Raw genomic sequence first — 18,896 nt, forward strand, 5'->3', positions numbered from 1 at the left:
GCAAACATACATACATGCAAGCATACATACATACATACATGCAAACATACATACATACATACAAGCAAACATACATACATACAAGCATACATACATACAAGCAAACATACATACAAGCAAACATACATGCAAGCATACATACATGCAAACATACATGCACATATACACATACAAACATGACAACATACATACAAGAAAACATACATACAAACATACATACATGAAAACATACATACATGCAAACATACATGCACATATACACATACAAACATGACAACATACATACAAGAAAACATACATACAAACATACATACATGAAAACATACATACATGCAAACATACATGCACATATACACATACAAACATGACAACATACATACAAGAAAACATACATACATGAAAACATACATACATGCAAACATACATGCACATATACACATACAAATATGACAACATACATACAAGCAAACATACATACATACATACATACAAGCATACATACATACATACAAGCAAACATACATACATACACACATACATGCACATATACACATACAAACATGACAACATACATACAAGAAAACATACATACAAACATACATACATACATGCAAGCAAACATACATACATACAAGCAAACATACATGCATACAAGCAAACATACATACATGCAAACATACATGCACATATACACATACATGCACATATACACATACAAACATGACAACATACATACAAGAAAACATACATACATGAAAACATACATACATGCACATATACACATACAAATATGAGAACATACATACAAGCAAACATACATACATACAAGCATACATACATACATACAAGCAAACATACATACAAGCAAACATACATACACATACATGCACATATACACATACAAACATGACAACATACATACAAGAAAACATACATACAAACATACATGCAAGCAAACATACATACATGCAAGCAAACATACATACATGCAAGCAAACATACATGCATACAAGCAAACATACATACAAGCAAACAAACATACATGCAAACATACATACATGAAAACATACATACATGCACATATACACATACAAACAGGACAACATACATACATACATACACATATACACATACATGACAACATACATACATGGAAACATACATGCACATATACACATACAAACATGACAACATACATGCACATATACACATACAAACATGACAACATACATACATACATGCACATATACACATACAAACAGGACAACATACATACAAGAAAACATACATGCACATATACACATACATGACAACATACATACAAAAATAAACTCACTAAGACGTTCCCACGAAGAGCTGAAAGGTCCCGTCACTTTTCTTCTCCCATTCACAATAACAGAGCGGTGGGTGCAGATGACGTAATCACGTGTGCCTGATATGATTACGTCATCTGCGCCACAACGCATTGTTACTATGAATGCGAGCGGCGCCAAGAAGAGGGAAGATGGCAAGTGACGGGACCGTTCAGAGCGCCGTTAGAACGTCTTAGGTGAGTTTATTTTTTTTATATATTTTTAGTTGTTCGCCGGGTGCTGATGCAGCACCGGTACGGCGGCTACAAACATTACATGTAGTGACAGGGTGGGGGAGAAGTTGTTTGCCGAAACGGGGTGAATGTAGTGTAGTGTAGTGTAGTGTTGTTGACATTCACGGTAAGTTCGTCTCAATCGGGCTTACCATGCCCGCTTGAGACGAACATTCTCCCGATGTTGCTAGAACTACAGTATCTAGCAACATCGGGAGCGCGCACACTGCAGAGCGGAGCGGCTTGATTGACATCGAGCCGCTCACGCCCCTTTTTAGAAAAGATAACCAGCACTTGCTGAGTTATCAAGTGTAAAAAAAAGGCACTTAGGAAATGAATTTTAAATTTTTTTTAACAGCAAATGTTTTAAAATTCATTTCCTGCTTAGAATGTTTAAAAAAAAAAATTTGAGTCAACTTGGGACAACCCCTTTAAGTCCAACACCCCCACTACTAGTCATTGCCAGGAAACTGCTGTGGTTATCATTAGATTACATAATAAGTCAAACTTTGATCTCTTTTGGCATATGGACATTATAGAAGGGGGGGGGAGGTCCCCATTTGGAACCCCATCTATTAGCCAGAGGGGAAATCAGCTGATAAGAGCAGCCATGTATTACATTCGGAGCGACCATTTCTATTTCCATTGCAGCTTCTCTCGACAATCAACTCAGTATCCAGGGGACTGACAGAGAAGTGGTTTTCTGATGGCAGATGCTCTCTAAATTGTCAACAAAAATAATTACAATTGCAACAAAGTAGTTTACTGTGGATAAGGGCTAGTTCACACTGAGTTTTTGGCGCTGTTTTTGACGCAGAAACCGTGCCCAAAAAAGCGACATGCTCTTTCTTCCCGTGGTTCCATCTCAATCAATGGGAGGCAGAGAAAGTATTTTTCACTGCGTTTTTTGCCCGCGGCGCTCAATGGCCGTGGCTGAAAAAAAGCCGCAAAGAAAATGCAAGCAGGGCAAAATTCCTGAAGGAATTTTGGGGCAGATTTTTCTGCCTGCAAAAAACTCTGTGTGAACATATCCTAAAAGTTATATTTAAATTACCATCAAATGTGAGTCATAACATACAGATTGGAAATTGACAATTCCTTGAATTAAATGGTTTATACTCTCCCTATAAAGAGCATGTTTTATTTATTACATATAGACAGCACACCATAAACAATACAAGCAGGTCATTTGTAGTGTTAGGCTACGTTCAGACGAGCGTCACAACCTCGGAGTTGAAAAACTGCAGTTTTTCACATCCGAGGTGTACCCGTGCAGGGCACGTTGTCACGAGTCCCCCATAGACTACAGTCTATGGAGGGATGCGTGACACGCAGTAAAATAGGATATGTCTTATTTTTTTCACGGACCCTTCACGCACTCCGTTGAAACAACAGTCATGTGAAGGGCCCCAATGAAATAAATGAGTCCGTGTGACGGCCATTGTTTTAACGGCTGTCACACGGACGTGATACACGCTCGTCCGAGTAAGCCCTTAAGCGCACCAGCACAATCCATTTAATATAATCCAGTTAACCAGTGATAACTATTTTCTTTTTGAAAAGGAGAGGCGATGCTAGGCCTGCAGGGTGTTACAATGGAGACCAGATTTTTTCATACTGATGTGGCCGGCCTCATTTAGCGTATACTCATTTTTCTATTTAAATGGGGGTTTTTACTCTCCCTTTAAATTTTCTACGTGTTGGTGGGTTTTCAAAATCCAATACATAGCAAGTGATTTTCTGGTTACATAAAGTAAGCGCGCAATAGCCAGTTCTCCTGTTTCCTCGGTTTGATCTCTGGGTACTGTGACGTGATAAACCATATTAATTTAATTTAGTATTACCAACCAGTAAGTATGTCATATCAGGCAGTTCCATTACAAGTGCAGAATGTCTTCCCCTCCTGATATAGATCTCGGGTAATTGGAATCAGAACGAATACCTGCTCGGAATAACACATGGAGTTTTATACACCCTGTGGATAACCTACAACTGTCACAACCTTTTTGCTTCACTTAGGAGCCGTTCTCATATCTCCGGCGTCCACTTCAGTTTACCTCCGGAGTGTTGAACAAAAGTCGGAGGCAAACTGATGCTAGAACGGATCCCATAGTTTTCTATGGGATCTGTTCTGGCACGGAGGACATCAGTTGTGGCCTCCCTGGGAGCCAGATCTAAAAACGTTACCTGCAGGGTTTTGGGCTCCAAGGGATGTCCGGCACCGTATCCTATCTATTTTAATGGTGGCGGGATGAACGTGGGGTGCTGCCGCATCCACCTTCCGGCAGCACCCGGAGGGAAGGTGGATGTGAGCTAGGAGCGGAATCCCCGGTTATAGCATTGCCGGGGATTCCGCTCCAGGCAGAGACCCTGACGACTACCCTCCCACCCAGGGCCGGCCTTAGAGGTGTGCGACCTGTGCCGTTGCACATGGCGCATCACCACAGCAGGCTCCCTTCCCCTGCTTGTTTCAGAAGCGCCCGGGCCCGGCGACTCAGCAGTCGCCTTTCTGCCCGGCCGCTTTTTCACTCTGTAGCGTCGCTGCAGCTGTAGCAGCCATAGCGGCTGCTAGCGGCGACACCGGGCATGAGGGCGCCCGTTGGGATGGGGGACAGGATCCCCCATGGCAGGCGGCGCCGCTAGCAGCTGCTGCGGCTGCTACAGTGGCAGCGATACCACTATAGCAGAGCAGGGAGGTATCTCATTTCTCTGCTATCTACTAGCGCCACTAGCTCCCTGAAGGAGCGGATTCCCTGTATGGCCATATGGCAAATATATACAGTGACATCAGGGGCAACTCCTGAAGCGGAATCCCCGTACACAGCTCTGACCCGGGATTCCTCGCCAGGAGAATCCAGGGGGATTTCGCTCCTCCAGGGAGCTATAGTGGCGCTATCTAGGGGGAGTGGGTGCTATCTACATGGGGGCTGTGGACTGTGTTGCACTACCTTCAAGGGGACTGTGGGCTGTGGCGCTACCTTCAAGGGGACTGTGTGGAGCTACCTACAAGGGGGCTGTGTGGCGCTACCTACAAGTGGGCTGTGTGGCTCTACCTACAAGTGGGCTGTGTGGCGCTACGTACAAGGGGGCTGTGTGGCGCTACGTACAAGGGGGCTGTGTGGCGCTACGTACAAGGGGGCTGTGTGGCGCTACGTACAAGGGGGCTGTGTGGCGCTACCTACAAGTGGGCTGTGTGGCATATACAGAGGGCTGTGTGGCATCTACAGGGGCATGTGTGGCACTATATACTGGGGGTGGTGTGGCACTATATACAGGGTGTGGCACTATCAACAGAGGGCACTGTGGTATTTACAGGAGCTGTGGCACTATCTACAAAGGGAACCGTGGCATTATCTACAGCGGGGGGTGTGGCACTATATACAGAGGGAAATGTAGCATTAACTACAGGGGGTGTGTGGCACTATATACAGGGGGGCGTGTGGCAGTATCTACAGAGGGCACTGCGGTATTACCTACAGAGGTTGTGTGGCACTATGTACAGGGGCACATTTTCAGAGCCTAGACTACCATTTTGTGGACCATTGTGGTAAAACGGATGGTAAAAATTTATGACAACTCATGGTTTTGTAGTAAAAATCGTGAAAAAGCCTGATGGCAGCTAATACATTTTTGCATCGGTTGTATTCACTTGAGGGAGAAAAAAAAACTGATGCTGATACAACTGATATATGTGAACGCACTCTTAAAGGGTAACTAAACATTTGACAAATTTCTGACATGTCATAGTGACATGTCAGAAGTTGTGATTGGTGGGGGTCCGAGCACTGAGACCCCCACCAATTGCTAAAACTAAGCTGCAGAAGTGCTCATGTGAGCGCTCATAGACATTCTATTGAGCCCGTACTCTGATACATTGCGATGTTTTCGATGATTAGTACCTAACAAAAGTGGTCTAAGGACGGACAACCAGAGAACCAGTGACAGGTTCATGGGCACCCAAGATTGCGCACCTCATTGATGCACATGAGGAGTGAAGGCTGGCCTATCTGGGCCAATCCCACCGAAGAGTTACTGTACCACAAATTGGCCTGAATCATGTTTTCTTTTATATCATGTGGATGGCCAGGTGAGTCGATTACTTGGCAAAATGGCACCAGGATGCACTATGGGAAGAAGGCAAGCTGAGGGCGGCAGTGTGATTCTCAGGGCAATGTTCTGCTGGGGCTTTTATGTGGATATTACTTTGACACATACCACCTACCTAACCATTTTTGAAGACCAAGTACACCCCTTCTTGGCAACAGTATTACCTAATGACATCTTTCAGCAGGATAATGCCCCCTTGTTCCGGAATGGTTTGAGAAACATGACAAAGAGGTTTTGATTTGGCCACCAAATTTCCCAGATCTCAATCCAATCGTCGAGCATCTGTGGGAAGTGCTGGAAAAACAAGTTGAATCCTCGTATCTTACAAGACTTGAAGGATCTGTTGGTAACGTCTTGATGCCAGATGCCACAGAACACCTTCAGAGTTCATTTGGAGTCCATTCCTTTGTTGGGTCAGAGCTTTTTTTAGCAGCTGGAGGGGAACCTACACAATATTAGGCCGGTGGGTTTAATGTTATGGCGTCCCCTTTTGATTCCATCTAAGATTGTCCTCCTAAAGTGCTCAGTGCCACTCGACATGGGCGACTTGGCGATTCCTTCTATAGTGCAGGTCCGCCAATAGGAAGCTGCTTTTTGTTATTGACACTAGTCACATTAGGTCACAATTCCTGACTTTTTAAGAAGGACTCCTAAGAACATCAGGGGCACTGTAACAAGTATGTAACAGCAATATCTAGACACAAGCTTATTTTTATTTTTTTTTAGTTTAAAAATTATGTCCTGCCTGATCTAACCGAGAAATGTAATATTTAATTGTGGGGCAACCCCTTGAATACAAATACTTTTCTTTTAACCTCTAAATTCTTTTCAGCTATTAATTATATCTGTTTTCGTGAATATGGGGTTCGGGGAAAGCTGGTGGCAAACCAGAGAGCTGTAATGGTGGCTTCCAAGAAACACATATAATGATTTGACTACATAAAACTTGTCTGAAGCTCATAAGATTAGGTTTCCATATTACTTAGTAGGAGTAAGGCCCCATCCCCACGACCGTAGATTTTATCTGTAATTATGGACGCATTAATTTTTATGGCCGACCGTCGTCTTCCCGTACTCCTAACCATGATTACGGGCACGGTCGTGTGCATGGGGCCCAACATTGAGCGTTTATATTGTTATGATTGTACCACGTCTTGTCTCAACTCTTACCCTCCTCTCTTACATTCTAGAGCCCATGTTCCGTGGCAGAGGGTTTGGTGTAGAGTCTGTTCGGCTCATGTTGTATTATGGTGAGTGCTGCAGTTGTTGCTGTTTTGTCACAGGCTTGAACTTAACATAATTGACCTCTAGTCTTGTTTCTGTCCTAGGTGCTACTACTCTGGGAATTTCTACGTTTCAGGCTAAAATAGGACAAGAGAACTTAACAAGTGTTCATTTATTTAATAGATTGCACTTCAAAGAGGTGAGTGTTTCCCTGTGGCAAGTAATATGAGTGTTTGTATGAGCTGCATGCAAATTAGCTCTCCTTTGGAAGAAAGAAAACTGCCTCTCTAGTGCCACCTATAAGTATAACTACTATGTAAGTCAGAGTTTCCCAAACTTTTCGGGTTCGATGCACCCCTGGAAAAAAACAAATTTCCTCAGGGCACCCCTAGCAAAATTTGTTTAGAGAAAGACAGAAAACGGCTAAAAAGCAGCACTACATTCTTAGGGTATGTTCATACAGCGTTTTTTGTAAGGCAGAAAAAATCTGCCTCAAAATCTGCCGCAGATTTTGAATTGACAGCGTTGTTTGACTTATTTTTTTGGGTTTTTTTTGTCTGTGTTTTTTTAAGCCATTGAAGCTAATGCAAAAGACGCAGGCAAAAAGCACTCCAAACGAGCGCCACAGGTTTTTTCTGCCTCCTATTAATTTCAATTGAAGGTCAGAGGTGAAAACCACTTGAAGACCATCAGCCCCCCACTCACAGTAAAATGACCATCAGCCCAGCACTCACAGATGCCCCCTGTAGATAGTGTCACACAGCCACCTGTAGGTAGTGCCACACTGCACCCTAGGGGGACTCATAAATGGTGTAAAAAAAAAAAAAAAGTTTATGGATAAAGTTATTAGTAGGGTTAAAAAAAAAAAAGTTTTCCCATTTTCCCTCTAAATTAATGTAAAAAATAAACAATTAGTATTGCTGCGTCCGTAAAAGTCTGAATTATTACAATACAGCGTTATTTAATTTGCACGATGAATGCCGTAAAAAACAAAATGTAAAACTCCAAAATCGCATGTGAGAAGGAGGAGGAGGAATACCTAATCCTCGGCCACAGCGTTGCCGAAGCTGTGGCCGGGGATTATGCTCCAGGAGAAGTCCCTGACTTCACTGTCCATATATGGACAGTGACTTCAGGGAGTTTTCCTGGAGCGGTCCCCTACTCTTGAAACGGAATCCCTGGACACAGCGGCCGGAGATTCCTCTTCAGGAGAAGTTGCTGACTTCACTGTCCATATATGGACAGTGAAGTCAGGGACTTTTCCTAAAGTGGAATCCCTGGCCACAGCAGCCAACGATGTGGCCAGGGATTCCGCTCCAGGAGAAATCCCTGCCTTCACTGTCACTATATGGACACAGTGAAGTCAGGGACTGCTTCTGAAGCGGAATCCCCACCGCTGTGGCCGAGGATTCCGATCCAGGAGAAGTCCCTCACTTCACTGTCCATATATGGACAGTGAAGTGAAGGACTTCTCCTGGAGCCGTCCCCTACAGGAAGGGAGGTGACTATGTACAAGGGGGCCATGTGGCATTACCTACAGGGGGGGCCGTGTGGCATTACCTACAGGGGGGGCAGTGTGGCACTGCCTACAGGGGGGGCCGTGTGGCATTGCCTACAGGGGGGGCCGTGTGGCATTGCCTACAGGGGGGGCCGTTTGGCATTGCCTACAGGGGGGGCCGTGTGGCATTGCCTACAGGGGGGGCCGTGTGGCATTGCCTACAGGGGAAGCCGTGTGGCATTTCCTACAGGGGGGGCCGTGTGGCATTTCCTACAGGGGGGGCCGTGTGGCACTGCCTACAGGGGGGCCGTGTGGCACTGCCTACAGGGGGGGCCGTGTGGCACTGCCTACAGGGGGGGCCGTGTGGCACTGCCTACAGGGGGGGCCGTGTGGCACTTCCTACAGGGGGGGGCCGTGTGGCACTGCCTACAGAGGGGGCCGTGTGGCACTGCCTACAGAGGGGGCCGTGTGGCACTGCCTACAGGGGGGGCCGTGTGGCACTGCCTACAGGGGGGGCCGTGTGGCACTGCCTACAGGGGGGGCCGTGTGGCACTGCCTACAGGGGGGGTCTGTGTGGCACTGCCTATAGGGGGGTCTGTGTGGCACTACCTACAAGGGGGTCTGTGTGGCACTACCTACAAGGGGGTCTGTGTGGCACTACCTACAAGGGGGTCTGTGTGGCACTACCTACAGGGGGGCTGTTTGTCATAACCCCCAGGGGGGCTGTGGCAGTATCTGTAGAAGGTAGTGTGTGGCATTATCTACAGAGGGCATTGTGTGGCAGAAAATGTACAAATAAAATTCATCCGAAACGGAATCTCTATACATATCAATAACAGGATGTGGTTATATTGCTTGATCTGTGTGTGTGTGTGTGTGTGTGTGTGTGTGTGTGTGTGTGTGTGTGTGTGTGTGTAAGTATATTTATATATATGTGTGTGTGTGTGTGTGTGTAAATAATAGTGAGAGACCCTTACATACATTTATAGTTAACTATCTTAAAAAAAACAACGTTTTAGCATTGTTTGGAGTAGTGTTTGGTGTTTGCTTCACCGTAAGGCCCTGTTCACACAAGAGTTTTCTGCAGGCAGAAAATTCAGCATAAAAATTCTGTCTGGAATTTTGAGGCAGATTTTCATCTGCCTGCACGCGGTTTGCCACGTTTTTTACAGCGTTTTTTGCCCGCGGCCATTGAGCGGCGCAGGCAAAAACGCATCGAAAAACGCTCTCTGCCTCCCATTGATGTCAATGGCAGGTCAGAGGAGTAAACGCCCGAAGATAGGGCATGTCGCTTCATTTTCGGGAAGGCATGTTCGAACATTTTTTACACGTTTTGACGCGGAAACCACATCGAAAAACGCACCAAAAAATGGCCGAAACCGCCTCCTATTGATTTCAATGTGAGGCGGAGGCGGTTTTTTGCTGCGAGTGGTAAAACCGGTTCGCGGGAAAAAGAAGCGACATACCCCTTCTTTGGGCATTTACAGCTCTGACGTCCCATTGACATCAATGGGAAGCAGAGAGAGCGTTTTTGCCCATGGCGCTCAATGGCCATGGACAAAAAATGCGGCTAGCGGCATGCAGGCTGGTCAAAATCTGCCTCAAACTTCAAGACAATTTTGGGGCATAATTTTCTGCCAGCAAAAAACTCTATGTGAACAGGGCCTAATACAGGTTCTCTTGGAACAGATCCAGCAGCAGGTGAGGAAAATGTGCTGGCTGGATTGTGTGTACCAAGATGTCTGACATAGGTGGAGTGGGCAGACTTACATTTACCAGGCTGTGAAAGGGGTGGGGGAGGGAGATGGGTGCCTGTACTTAGATCAGGGATAGATGGAGGCACAAAGGATAATGATGATTATTAGTGTGTAGGACAGTGGGCAGGGAGGGAGCTGCCTGGAATTAGAGCAGGGAAGGACCTGTGAACATAGAGGGGCGTGGCAGTATGCAAATAGCTGGGGGGGGGTGCAAGCTGTCTCCTCAGATGCAGCAAGGGATCATGGGTATGGTGGGTTACAAGACAGGAAACAGTCAGGCCCAGAAACAAGGGATGTAAACAAACAGCAATAGCAGCAGTGACGATGGAGATCAAACACAAACTGGTTAGAAGTTTAATAGGGGCTATTAGGGAAGGCAAACCAAGGCTGGGGGACTCTTTTTAGAATTTTTGTTTTTTCCTGGACAACCCCTTTAAGGGGTTAAAAAAGCCTATATTCCCCTTTTCTGGCGTTCCTATAGCCATGCCTCGCCTGCCACCCCATCTTGTCTGTGCTGCAGGACTCCTGGGATCATGTTTCATCCCATGTGACCGTTGCATCGGTTACATGAGACACAAGGTCATCCCAGGAGGCCCGCAGCACAGACCAAACGGGGGAGCAGGGACGCGTCTGAATGAGACTGAATGAGAACGCCAGGGGAGGTGAATATGGGCTTTTTTTTTGTTTGTTTTTTGTTTTTGTTTTTTTTAATCCCTTCCCCTCCCTTCTTCTCTACAGAGACAAATTTGTCCGATAATCTGCACCAAATGAAACCCTTTTGGTGCAGACTTTTGGTCGGGATTTGCTGCGGACTTATATACTTACATTGCTTACATGCAGTGATCTGCAGTCATTCTGTATATCGTTCTCTCTTTTATCAGGTGTCCTGTAGCTCAATATTTCAGGAGGTGACCCTGCACTGGGAGGTGACCGAGACAGAACGGCAATGGCTTTTACATTCACTTCAAGTAACTGTGGAATCTTATAGAGAAATGAAACAGAATCGAGAATCTGATGCCCATCATTAGGTGAGAGCTGGCACACTGTAGTCATGGCAACTTTTTTACCCAAGTTTGGAAGTCAGATGGCAAAACGTCTTCCTTCCAAACACCTAAGGCTGGGTTCACACGACCTATTTTCAGGCGTAAACGAGGCGTATTATTCCTCGATTTACGCCTGAAAATACGGCTCCAATACGTCGGCAAACATCTGCCCATTCATTTGAATGGGTTTGCCGACGTACTGTGCAGACAACCTGTCATTTACGCCTCGTCGTTTGACAGCTGTCAAACGACGATGCGTAAAATGACTGCCTCGTCAAAGAAGTGCAGGACTCTTATATACATTATATGCAGGACACTTCTTTTGACGTAATTTGAGCCGTTTTTCGTTGAATTCAATGAAGAGCAGCTCCAAATTACGTCTGTCAATGACGCCTCGCAAAATGCGAGGAGGAGCAATTACGTCTGAAATTACGGAGCTGTTTTCTCCTGAACAGACGTAAAAGGAAGCTAGCGTGTGCACATACCCTTAGGTGTCTCCTTGTTATCTGCTCTCTCCAGAATATAAACAGGTTCTTAGTCAAATATTAGTTTTCCTCTCTGATATATTGTTATGTAGAAATGTAACCCTAATTATATCATACATAGTATAATTATGGTTTTATTTTAATTTTTTTGATAATTTATTATTTTTTTTCTTCTGGGGGGGTCTTGAGATGTTGGTTTAGAGGAGATATCTGAGAGCATTTTTATGCTATTGTAATGTATCTAAAATGTTTAGGAATGTTGTAAATATGAATAAAATTACAGTGCCCTAGCACTAGTTTATATTACAAAAAAATATTTTTTTCAAAAATAACCCTTTCAGGACTAATTTTCGTTTTTATGTTTTGGTTTTTTCCTCCCCGCCTTCAAAAGGTCATAACTCTTATTTTTTGTTGACACATTCGCCATACGAGGGCTTAATTTTTACCGGACAAGTTGTACTTTCAAATGGTACTATTTAATATTATGTGCGATGTACTAGGAAACCTATTAATACAATTTTGGGGAATGTCTGGCATTTCAATCACTTTATATTCAATTTTTTGAGGGGTTGAAGTGGCAACCTGCTACGACGTTCACTGTATTGGATAAATATTTTTTGGACGTGGGGGATACCTAATGTGTTTGTTTATTGTTTATTTATTTTTATGTGATGTAGGGGAAGGGGGGTGATTTGAATAAAAACTTTTTTTAAAGATTTTTTTTTACTGTTACTTAGCCCCCCTAGGGGGCTTGAACCTGCGACCATTAGATCGCTTATGCCATAGAGTGCAATATCACAGTATTGCGCTCTATGGCAAAATCAGTGCATTGCTATGGAGACCTGATCACGTGCAGTACAAAACACCCTGCAGACTGCAATTAAATGGAAATAAAAATGAGAAAGTTTTTAGGGTCAGTTCACACGTTGTGTAAATACTGCGGTTTTTCCACAACGGAATTAGTTGCAGAAAATCCGCAGCATAATAAAACCATAGCAGCAAAGTGGATGAGATTTGAACGAATCTCATCCACACGCTCCAAATTTGACCTGCGGTACGGAAATTTTATTCCGCAGCATGTCAAATGTATTTGCGTAAACGCTGCTCATTTGTTGCAGGTTTTCCCTATTGAATTCAATGTGGACGTAAATCCCGCAACAAATAGCAGTTGTGGTTTTTTTCAGCGGGTTCGCAGTGAAAAACGCAACTAAGAAAACAAAAAATATATTATACTTACCCAGAAGTCTGTGTTTCTTCCTCCAGGCCTGCTTCCTGGGATGACGTTTCAGCCCCTGTGAGCGCTGCAGCCAATCACAGGCTATAGCGGCGGTCACATGGGATGAAACGTCATCCCAGGAGGCCGGCCTGCTAAATGCAGCAGACAATCCGGGCGAAAAACTGCCCCACAGTTTGGTGTGGTTTTTCACCCAGAATTCCCTGTGGATACATGATATCGTGGCCCGGTACCAAATGATCCACGTCCCGGTATTGGTCCATGGTCCGGGGGTTGGGGACCCCTGCATTAGGGTATTCTCTATCCTTCTTAGATGCATGTGTTTATACTTGATACATAAGATTCTAGCAAATTATGCTGTGGTAAAAGTCAATTTCTTTATTTTATTTTAGGGGGCACAACCTGCAAGGCAGAAAAGAGGTTACTTGTGGCAGTGCCCTTACTGGTATACGGGGGATCTGTCTGATGCTACATAGAGAAAGCAAATCAATCTTCAATTTTACGGTTTACAATGAATTTTGTTTCACCTGGAAATTTGCATGATGTCAGTGGTGAGGTGGTTAAAGAAATATGCAAGTGCATTTCTGATTTCACTGGATAAGTGGCGCCACCTCTAGCATGGACTGGGACTCTCATGTTTACACAGCCCCCCATTGGTTTCAATGGACAGGTTACTGTACATGGAAAGCCACATCTCCTCTTCCGTTAGGGACCAGGACCCACTCCTCCTCTACGTGAGAATCGCATAGCTGGGATAGGACGCACTATACAAATCAATATTTGGAAAACTTTTTTCCGCTATGCATATGAAATATATGGTCATGTTACTAAACTGTTCTATGCCAGTTTTATGTCTTATGGCAGTACAAAAATAAAAAATTGTATGCTGTCGTTTTTGTAGTTTTTGGAAATAGTTTTACACTGTATTTTAGATTCATTGTAATTCTGTTTACTAGCAGGATAACTCCCATCATTGATGGCTGTGTAAACAAACCATGCTTTAGGACACTTCTGGACAATGTCACCTGTGCTTTGACACACAGCAGTAGAAGATGGAATTCACCAGCAAAGTTCAGCTGTAGGGCTCGGCACAGATCTCCAGCTCCACGCCAGGAAAAGCCTGTCCATCCAGCACACCCACAGAGAGAAAATGAACCGAAATGATGGAGAGGGAAGGAAAACACCCCAAATCTGCAGGTAACACAACGGTTCTGGCTGTGCTACATCTAACAATCCCTCCTCAGCGAGCTGAAGGTGTATGTGATATTTTTTTGTACCTCTACCTCACTCTTATCCATTTTAGCACACAGGTGACTAATATCTGTCAGCCTGCCGAGTACAGACCCTACATGTTTTACAGAATGTAATGGCTTTCCCACCCTCTTAGCTTTTCCAGGCAACCAATCATTGTGAGCAAGCTTTTTCCGATGCAGATGTACTAAAGAGGCTCTGTCACCACATTATAAGTGGCCTATCTCCTACATAAGGAGATCGGCGCTATAATGTAGGTGACAGCAGTGTTTTTTATTTAAAAAAAACGATCTATTTTCACCACTTTATTAGCGATTTTAGATTTATGCTAATGAGTAGCTTAATGCCCAAGTGGGCGTGTTTTTACTTTAGACCAAGTGGGCGTTGTAAAGAGGAGTGTATGACGCTGACCAATCTGCATCATGCACTCCTCTCCATTCATTTAGGCAGCGAATAGGGATCCTGTTAGATCCTTATGTGCTGTCTTATACTAACACATTAACGATACTGAAGTGTTTAGACAGTGAATAGACATTCCACGGGATGTCTATTCACAATCTCTGCACTTCGTTACTGTTTCTGTGGTAGTTACAGCAGAGGAAGCGTGATCTCGTTGTAACCTGTCATCTACAGCGTAATCTCGCGAGATTACGCTTCCTCTGCTGTAACTACCACAGAAACAGTAACGAAGTGCAGAGATTGTGAATAGACATCCCGTGGAATGTCTATTCACTGTCTAAACACTTCAGTATTGTTAATATGTTAGTATAAGACAGCGCATAGCGATCTAAAAGGATCCCTATGCGCGGAGTAAATGAATGGATAGAAGTGCATGATGCTGATTGGTCAGCGTCATACACTCCCCTGTACAACGTCCACTTGGTTTAAAGTAAAAACACGCCCACTTGGGCATTAAGCAACTCATTAGCATAAATCTAAAATCGCTACTAAAGTGGTGAAAACAGATGGTTTTTTTTAAATAAAAAGCATTACTGTCACCTACATTACAGCGCCCATCTCCTTATGTAGGAGATAGGGCACTTATAATGTGGAGACAGAGCCTCTTTAAGTGAACTCTTATCCACTAAGATAGGCGTCCGCAACCTTCAGCACTCCAGCTGCTGTGAAACTACAACTCTCAGCATGCCCTGACAGCTAAATGTTTTATTATGCCACCCAAAGGCTGTCAGGGCATGCTGGGAATTGTAGTTTTACAACAGCTGGAGAGGGCATCCTGGGAATTGTAGTTTTACAACAGCTGGAGAGGGCATGCTGGTAATTGTAGTTTTACAACAGCTGGAATGCCCAAGGTTGCTGACCCCTGCACTAAGATATATTCAAAGGACATAATGATGAGTGGCTTCACTGTAGCCTAGTTACTCCGGTTCAAAACACACGTCCATTAAGTTTCTCAGGTGCAGAAGACTTTAGAAAAAGGGATATGACGAAAAAATAAAAGTATTTAGAGTCCGTGTGAGACGGATCCAGAATACTGCCTGTGTGAAAGAGACCCAAGGCTGGCAGATGGTCCTCCAGTATATATTTGAACAAAAGCCTGGCAAACTATTTATTTAGCTCATTGTCTCTCGTGTTGTTTGGAATTAACATGTCGTTGTAGTTTCTTCCAATAATTCTGCATCCAACTATTCAGCGGGTGTGCTCTTGAGAAATTGTCATTCATAGATGGTGTTAGGCTGAGTTCACACAGGGCGGATACACTGCGTAAAAGCACGCGGCATATCTGACCTGTGCGCCGCAGGGAATTCTGGACGGAAAACCGAACCAAACTGGGGCAATTTTTTCGAAAGAAATGTCCGCTGTGGAAAACTGCAGCACTTAGCCGGACTGCTAGCAGGCCGGCCTCCTGGGATGACGTCACAGTCTACGTGATCGCCACTACAGCCTGTGATTGGCTGCAGCAGTCACGTGGGATGAAACGTCGTTCCAGGAGGTTGCGCTGGAGGGAAGAACACAGACTTCTGGGTAAGTATGAGTTTTTGGTTATTTTCCCCAAGTTGTGTTTTTTGCGGAAGAATCACCACGAACCTGCCGCAAAAAACGCAACGACTGCTATTTTTTTGTGGGTTTTACCTCCCCAATGAGTTCAATGTGGAAAACCCACAATAAATAAGTAGCGTTTACGCAAATACGATTTACATGCTGCGGAATAAAATTCCGCACCACAGACCAATTTTCGTTGTTTTTTCTGCTCCGTATTTATGCAGCGTGTGGATGAGATTTGTTTTATATCATCCACTTTGCTGCTATTGGTTATGTTGCGGAAAAAACGCAGTATTTACACGTTGTGTGAACTGACCCGTAAAGTTCTTTTTTTCTTGTCTGTTTTCAACAGAAGCTTGGACTTCACCACCAGGTATCCTGGCGCTTTCTTCACTGCCAATGACACCATTTCCTATTCGCTATATAGCGCCACTATATTTTGTTATAATCAAAATGACCATTATCAGTATTGACAAGTTGTCTGTTTCTACGCCGTCCTCCCTACTGGGCCATCACCAAAGCACGAGCACTGGAGATTATGCTGTCATATTGTTCATTATAATGCAATGTTAACAAAGAGCCGTATCACAACACATTTTTTTGTGAAAGAATGAACTATATAGCACGGTGTTGGGTTTTAGGACGCAAAATTGCAGATCTGGAGACTATCTGCTCTTCTGTTAATTAATATTAACCACTTCCTGACCTATCTATCTATCATCTATCTATCATCTATCTATCTATCTATCTATCTATCTATCTATCTATCTATCTATCTATCTATCTATCTATCTATCTATCTATCTATCTATCATCTATCTAATATCTATCTAATCATCTCATCTATCTATCTATCACATATCTATCTATCTATCTATTCATCTATCGATCTATCATCTATCTAATATCTATCTAATCATCTCATCTATCTATCTATCTATCTATCTATCTATCTCATATCTATCTATCTATCTATCTCATATCTATCTATCTAATCATCTCATCTTATCTTATCTTATCTATCTATCTATCGCATATCTATCTATCTATCTATCTATCTATCTATCTCATATCTATCTATCTCATATCTATCTATCTCATATCTATCTATCTATCTATCTCATATCTATCAATTCAATTCAAAGAAGATTTTTTGGCAGGACCAAATACACATTAGCATTGCCAAAGCAAGTAAGAAAGAGGGGTTGGGGGATAAGGACACATCTAGGGTCGGGGTTATACAAGTCCATGGCATATCATGTCTCTCTGTCTATGGCATGCAGTGACATATTGTGCCGGTATGCCCACTGTGTTTTCCTCTTCACCCAGCAGGATATATAATTTCTCTTCCATGGAGCTGAAGTCCGGTAAGAGATCAGAGAGTCTCCTGAAGTGCAAGCCCCTCACTGCTGAGTATTTGGAGCAGTGTAGCAGGAAGTGGGCCTCATTCTCCACGGCCTTCTCGTCGCACTGTTGACAGTGTTTTTTCCCTGGGCTGGCAGGTCTGTCTGTATGAGCAGGTTGTGGGCGCTCAGTCTGTAGCGGCTCAGGATCTGTTGGTCTCTGGGGTTTAGCAGTTTCTCCAGATATGGCGCCAGTTTGTGTTCTCTTTGTAGACTCCGGTATATTGTCAGTTTCTGGGATGTCTTTATGTCATTCCTCCAGTCACTAATATATTCCTCTTGGCCCTTGTTTATTGTCTTCTTGATTTCAGCTTTTGTGAGGCCACGCTGAGTGACATTTTCGTCAGGATGAAATGTTCCTGGTTTACAGCAAGGCTTTATGGTGATAGAAACTTTGCCTGCTGCTATGTAGGTGGGCCCAGAATGAGGTACTCCGATGGACTTGGAGAAGGTCCAGAAAATTTCTGTTGGGCTGGAATCCCACCCTGACCAGTCTGGGTATGTGTCCGGACCCCAGACTTCACCGGCATACAGGAGCATTGGGGAAATTATGGAGTCAAAGATTTTAAGCCAGGCCGTCACTGGTGGTTTGAGGTGGTAGAGTTTTCTTCTGATGGCATAGAAGGTTTTGCACGCCTTTTCTTTCAGCATCTCAATAGCTTGTTTAAAGCTTCCTGATTGGTCGATTTCTATTCCCAGGTAGGTGTACCGGTCGGTCACTGTAAGTGTGGCGTTATTTAGTGTGAAGGTCGGGTGCCTGGGGGATTTTGAGTTTCTCCTCTGGAACACCATGATGTTGATTTTCTTTGCATTGATGGGTAGTGCCCACGTGGAGCTGAATTTTTCCAGAATTTGCAGGTTGTTTTGGAGACCTTTCTCGGTTGGTGATGGCAGCAGAAGGTCATCTGCATACAACAGAAATTTCACCTGGGTGCCATTGAGGGAGAGACCTGGTGCTGAGGAGGATTCCAGAGCTGTAGCCAGTTCATTGATGTAGATGTTGAAGAGCGTTGGACTGAGGCTGCAGGTTTGTCTGACTCCTCGGCTCTGCTGGAAATCAGCCGTTCTGCTCCCGTTCACCTTCACGCTGCATCTGTTCTCTGTGTAGGAGCTTCTGATGACGTCATAAGTTTTCCCATATCTATCTATCTATCTATCTATCTATCTATCTCTCATATCTATATATTCAAAGAAGCTTTATTGGCAGGACCAAATACACATTAGCATTGCCAAAGCAAGTAAGAATAAGGAAATTAGGGATAGGAACTGAGGAGTTGGGACGAAGGGGCACATCTAGGGTCGGGGTAT

General features: G+C 44.1%; 1 protein-coding gene across 4 annotated transcripts in view; it reads left to right on the forward strand.

Moving 5' to 3' along the window:
- The window catches only part of NAT9 (N-acetyltransferase 9), a 168,691-nt gene extending 154,868 nt beyond the window's left edge, over positions 1 to 13,823 (forward strand). For all 4 annotated transcript variants that reach the window (XM_075846501.1, XM_075846502.1, XM_075846504.1 and 1 more), the window contains 4 exons: positions 6,883 to 6,942; positions 7,021 to 7,115; positions 11,053 to 11,199; positions 13,326 to 13,823. In XM_075846501.1, the coding sequence (XP_075702616.1) occupies positions 6,883 to 6,942; positions 7,021 to 7,115; positions 11,053 to 11,199 (302 nt within the window). In that variant the 3' untranslated portion in view covers positions 13,326 to 13,823. The remainder of the gene's footprint in view (positions 1 to 6,882; positions 6,943 to 7,020; positions 7,116 to 11,052; positions 11,200 to 13,325) is intronic.
- The last annotated feature ends 5,073 nt before the right edge of the window (positions 13,824 to 18,896 follow it).

Source organism: Rhinoderma darwinii, chromosome 13 (assembly GCF_050947455.1).
Source record: "Rhinoderma darwinii isolate aRhiDar2 chromosome 13, aRhiDar2.hap1, whole genome shotgun sequence".
Taxonomy (NCBI): Eukaryota; Metazoa; Chordata; class Amphibia; order Anura; family Rhinodermatidae; genus Rhinoderma; species Rhinoderma darwinii.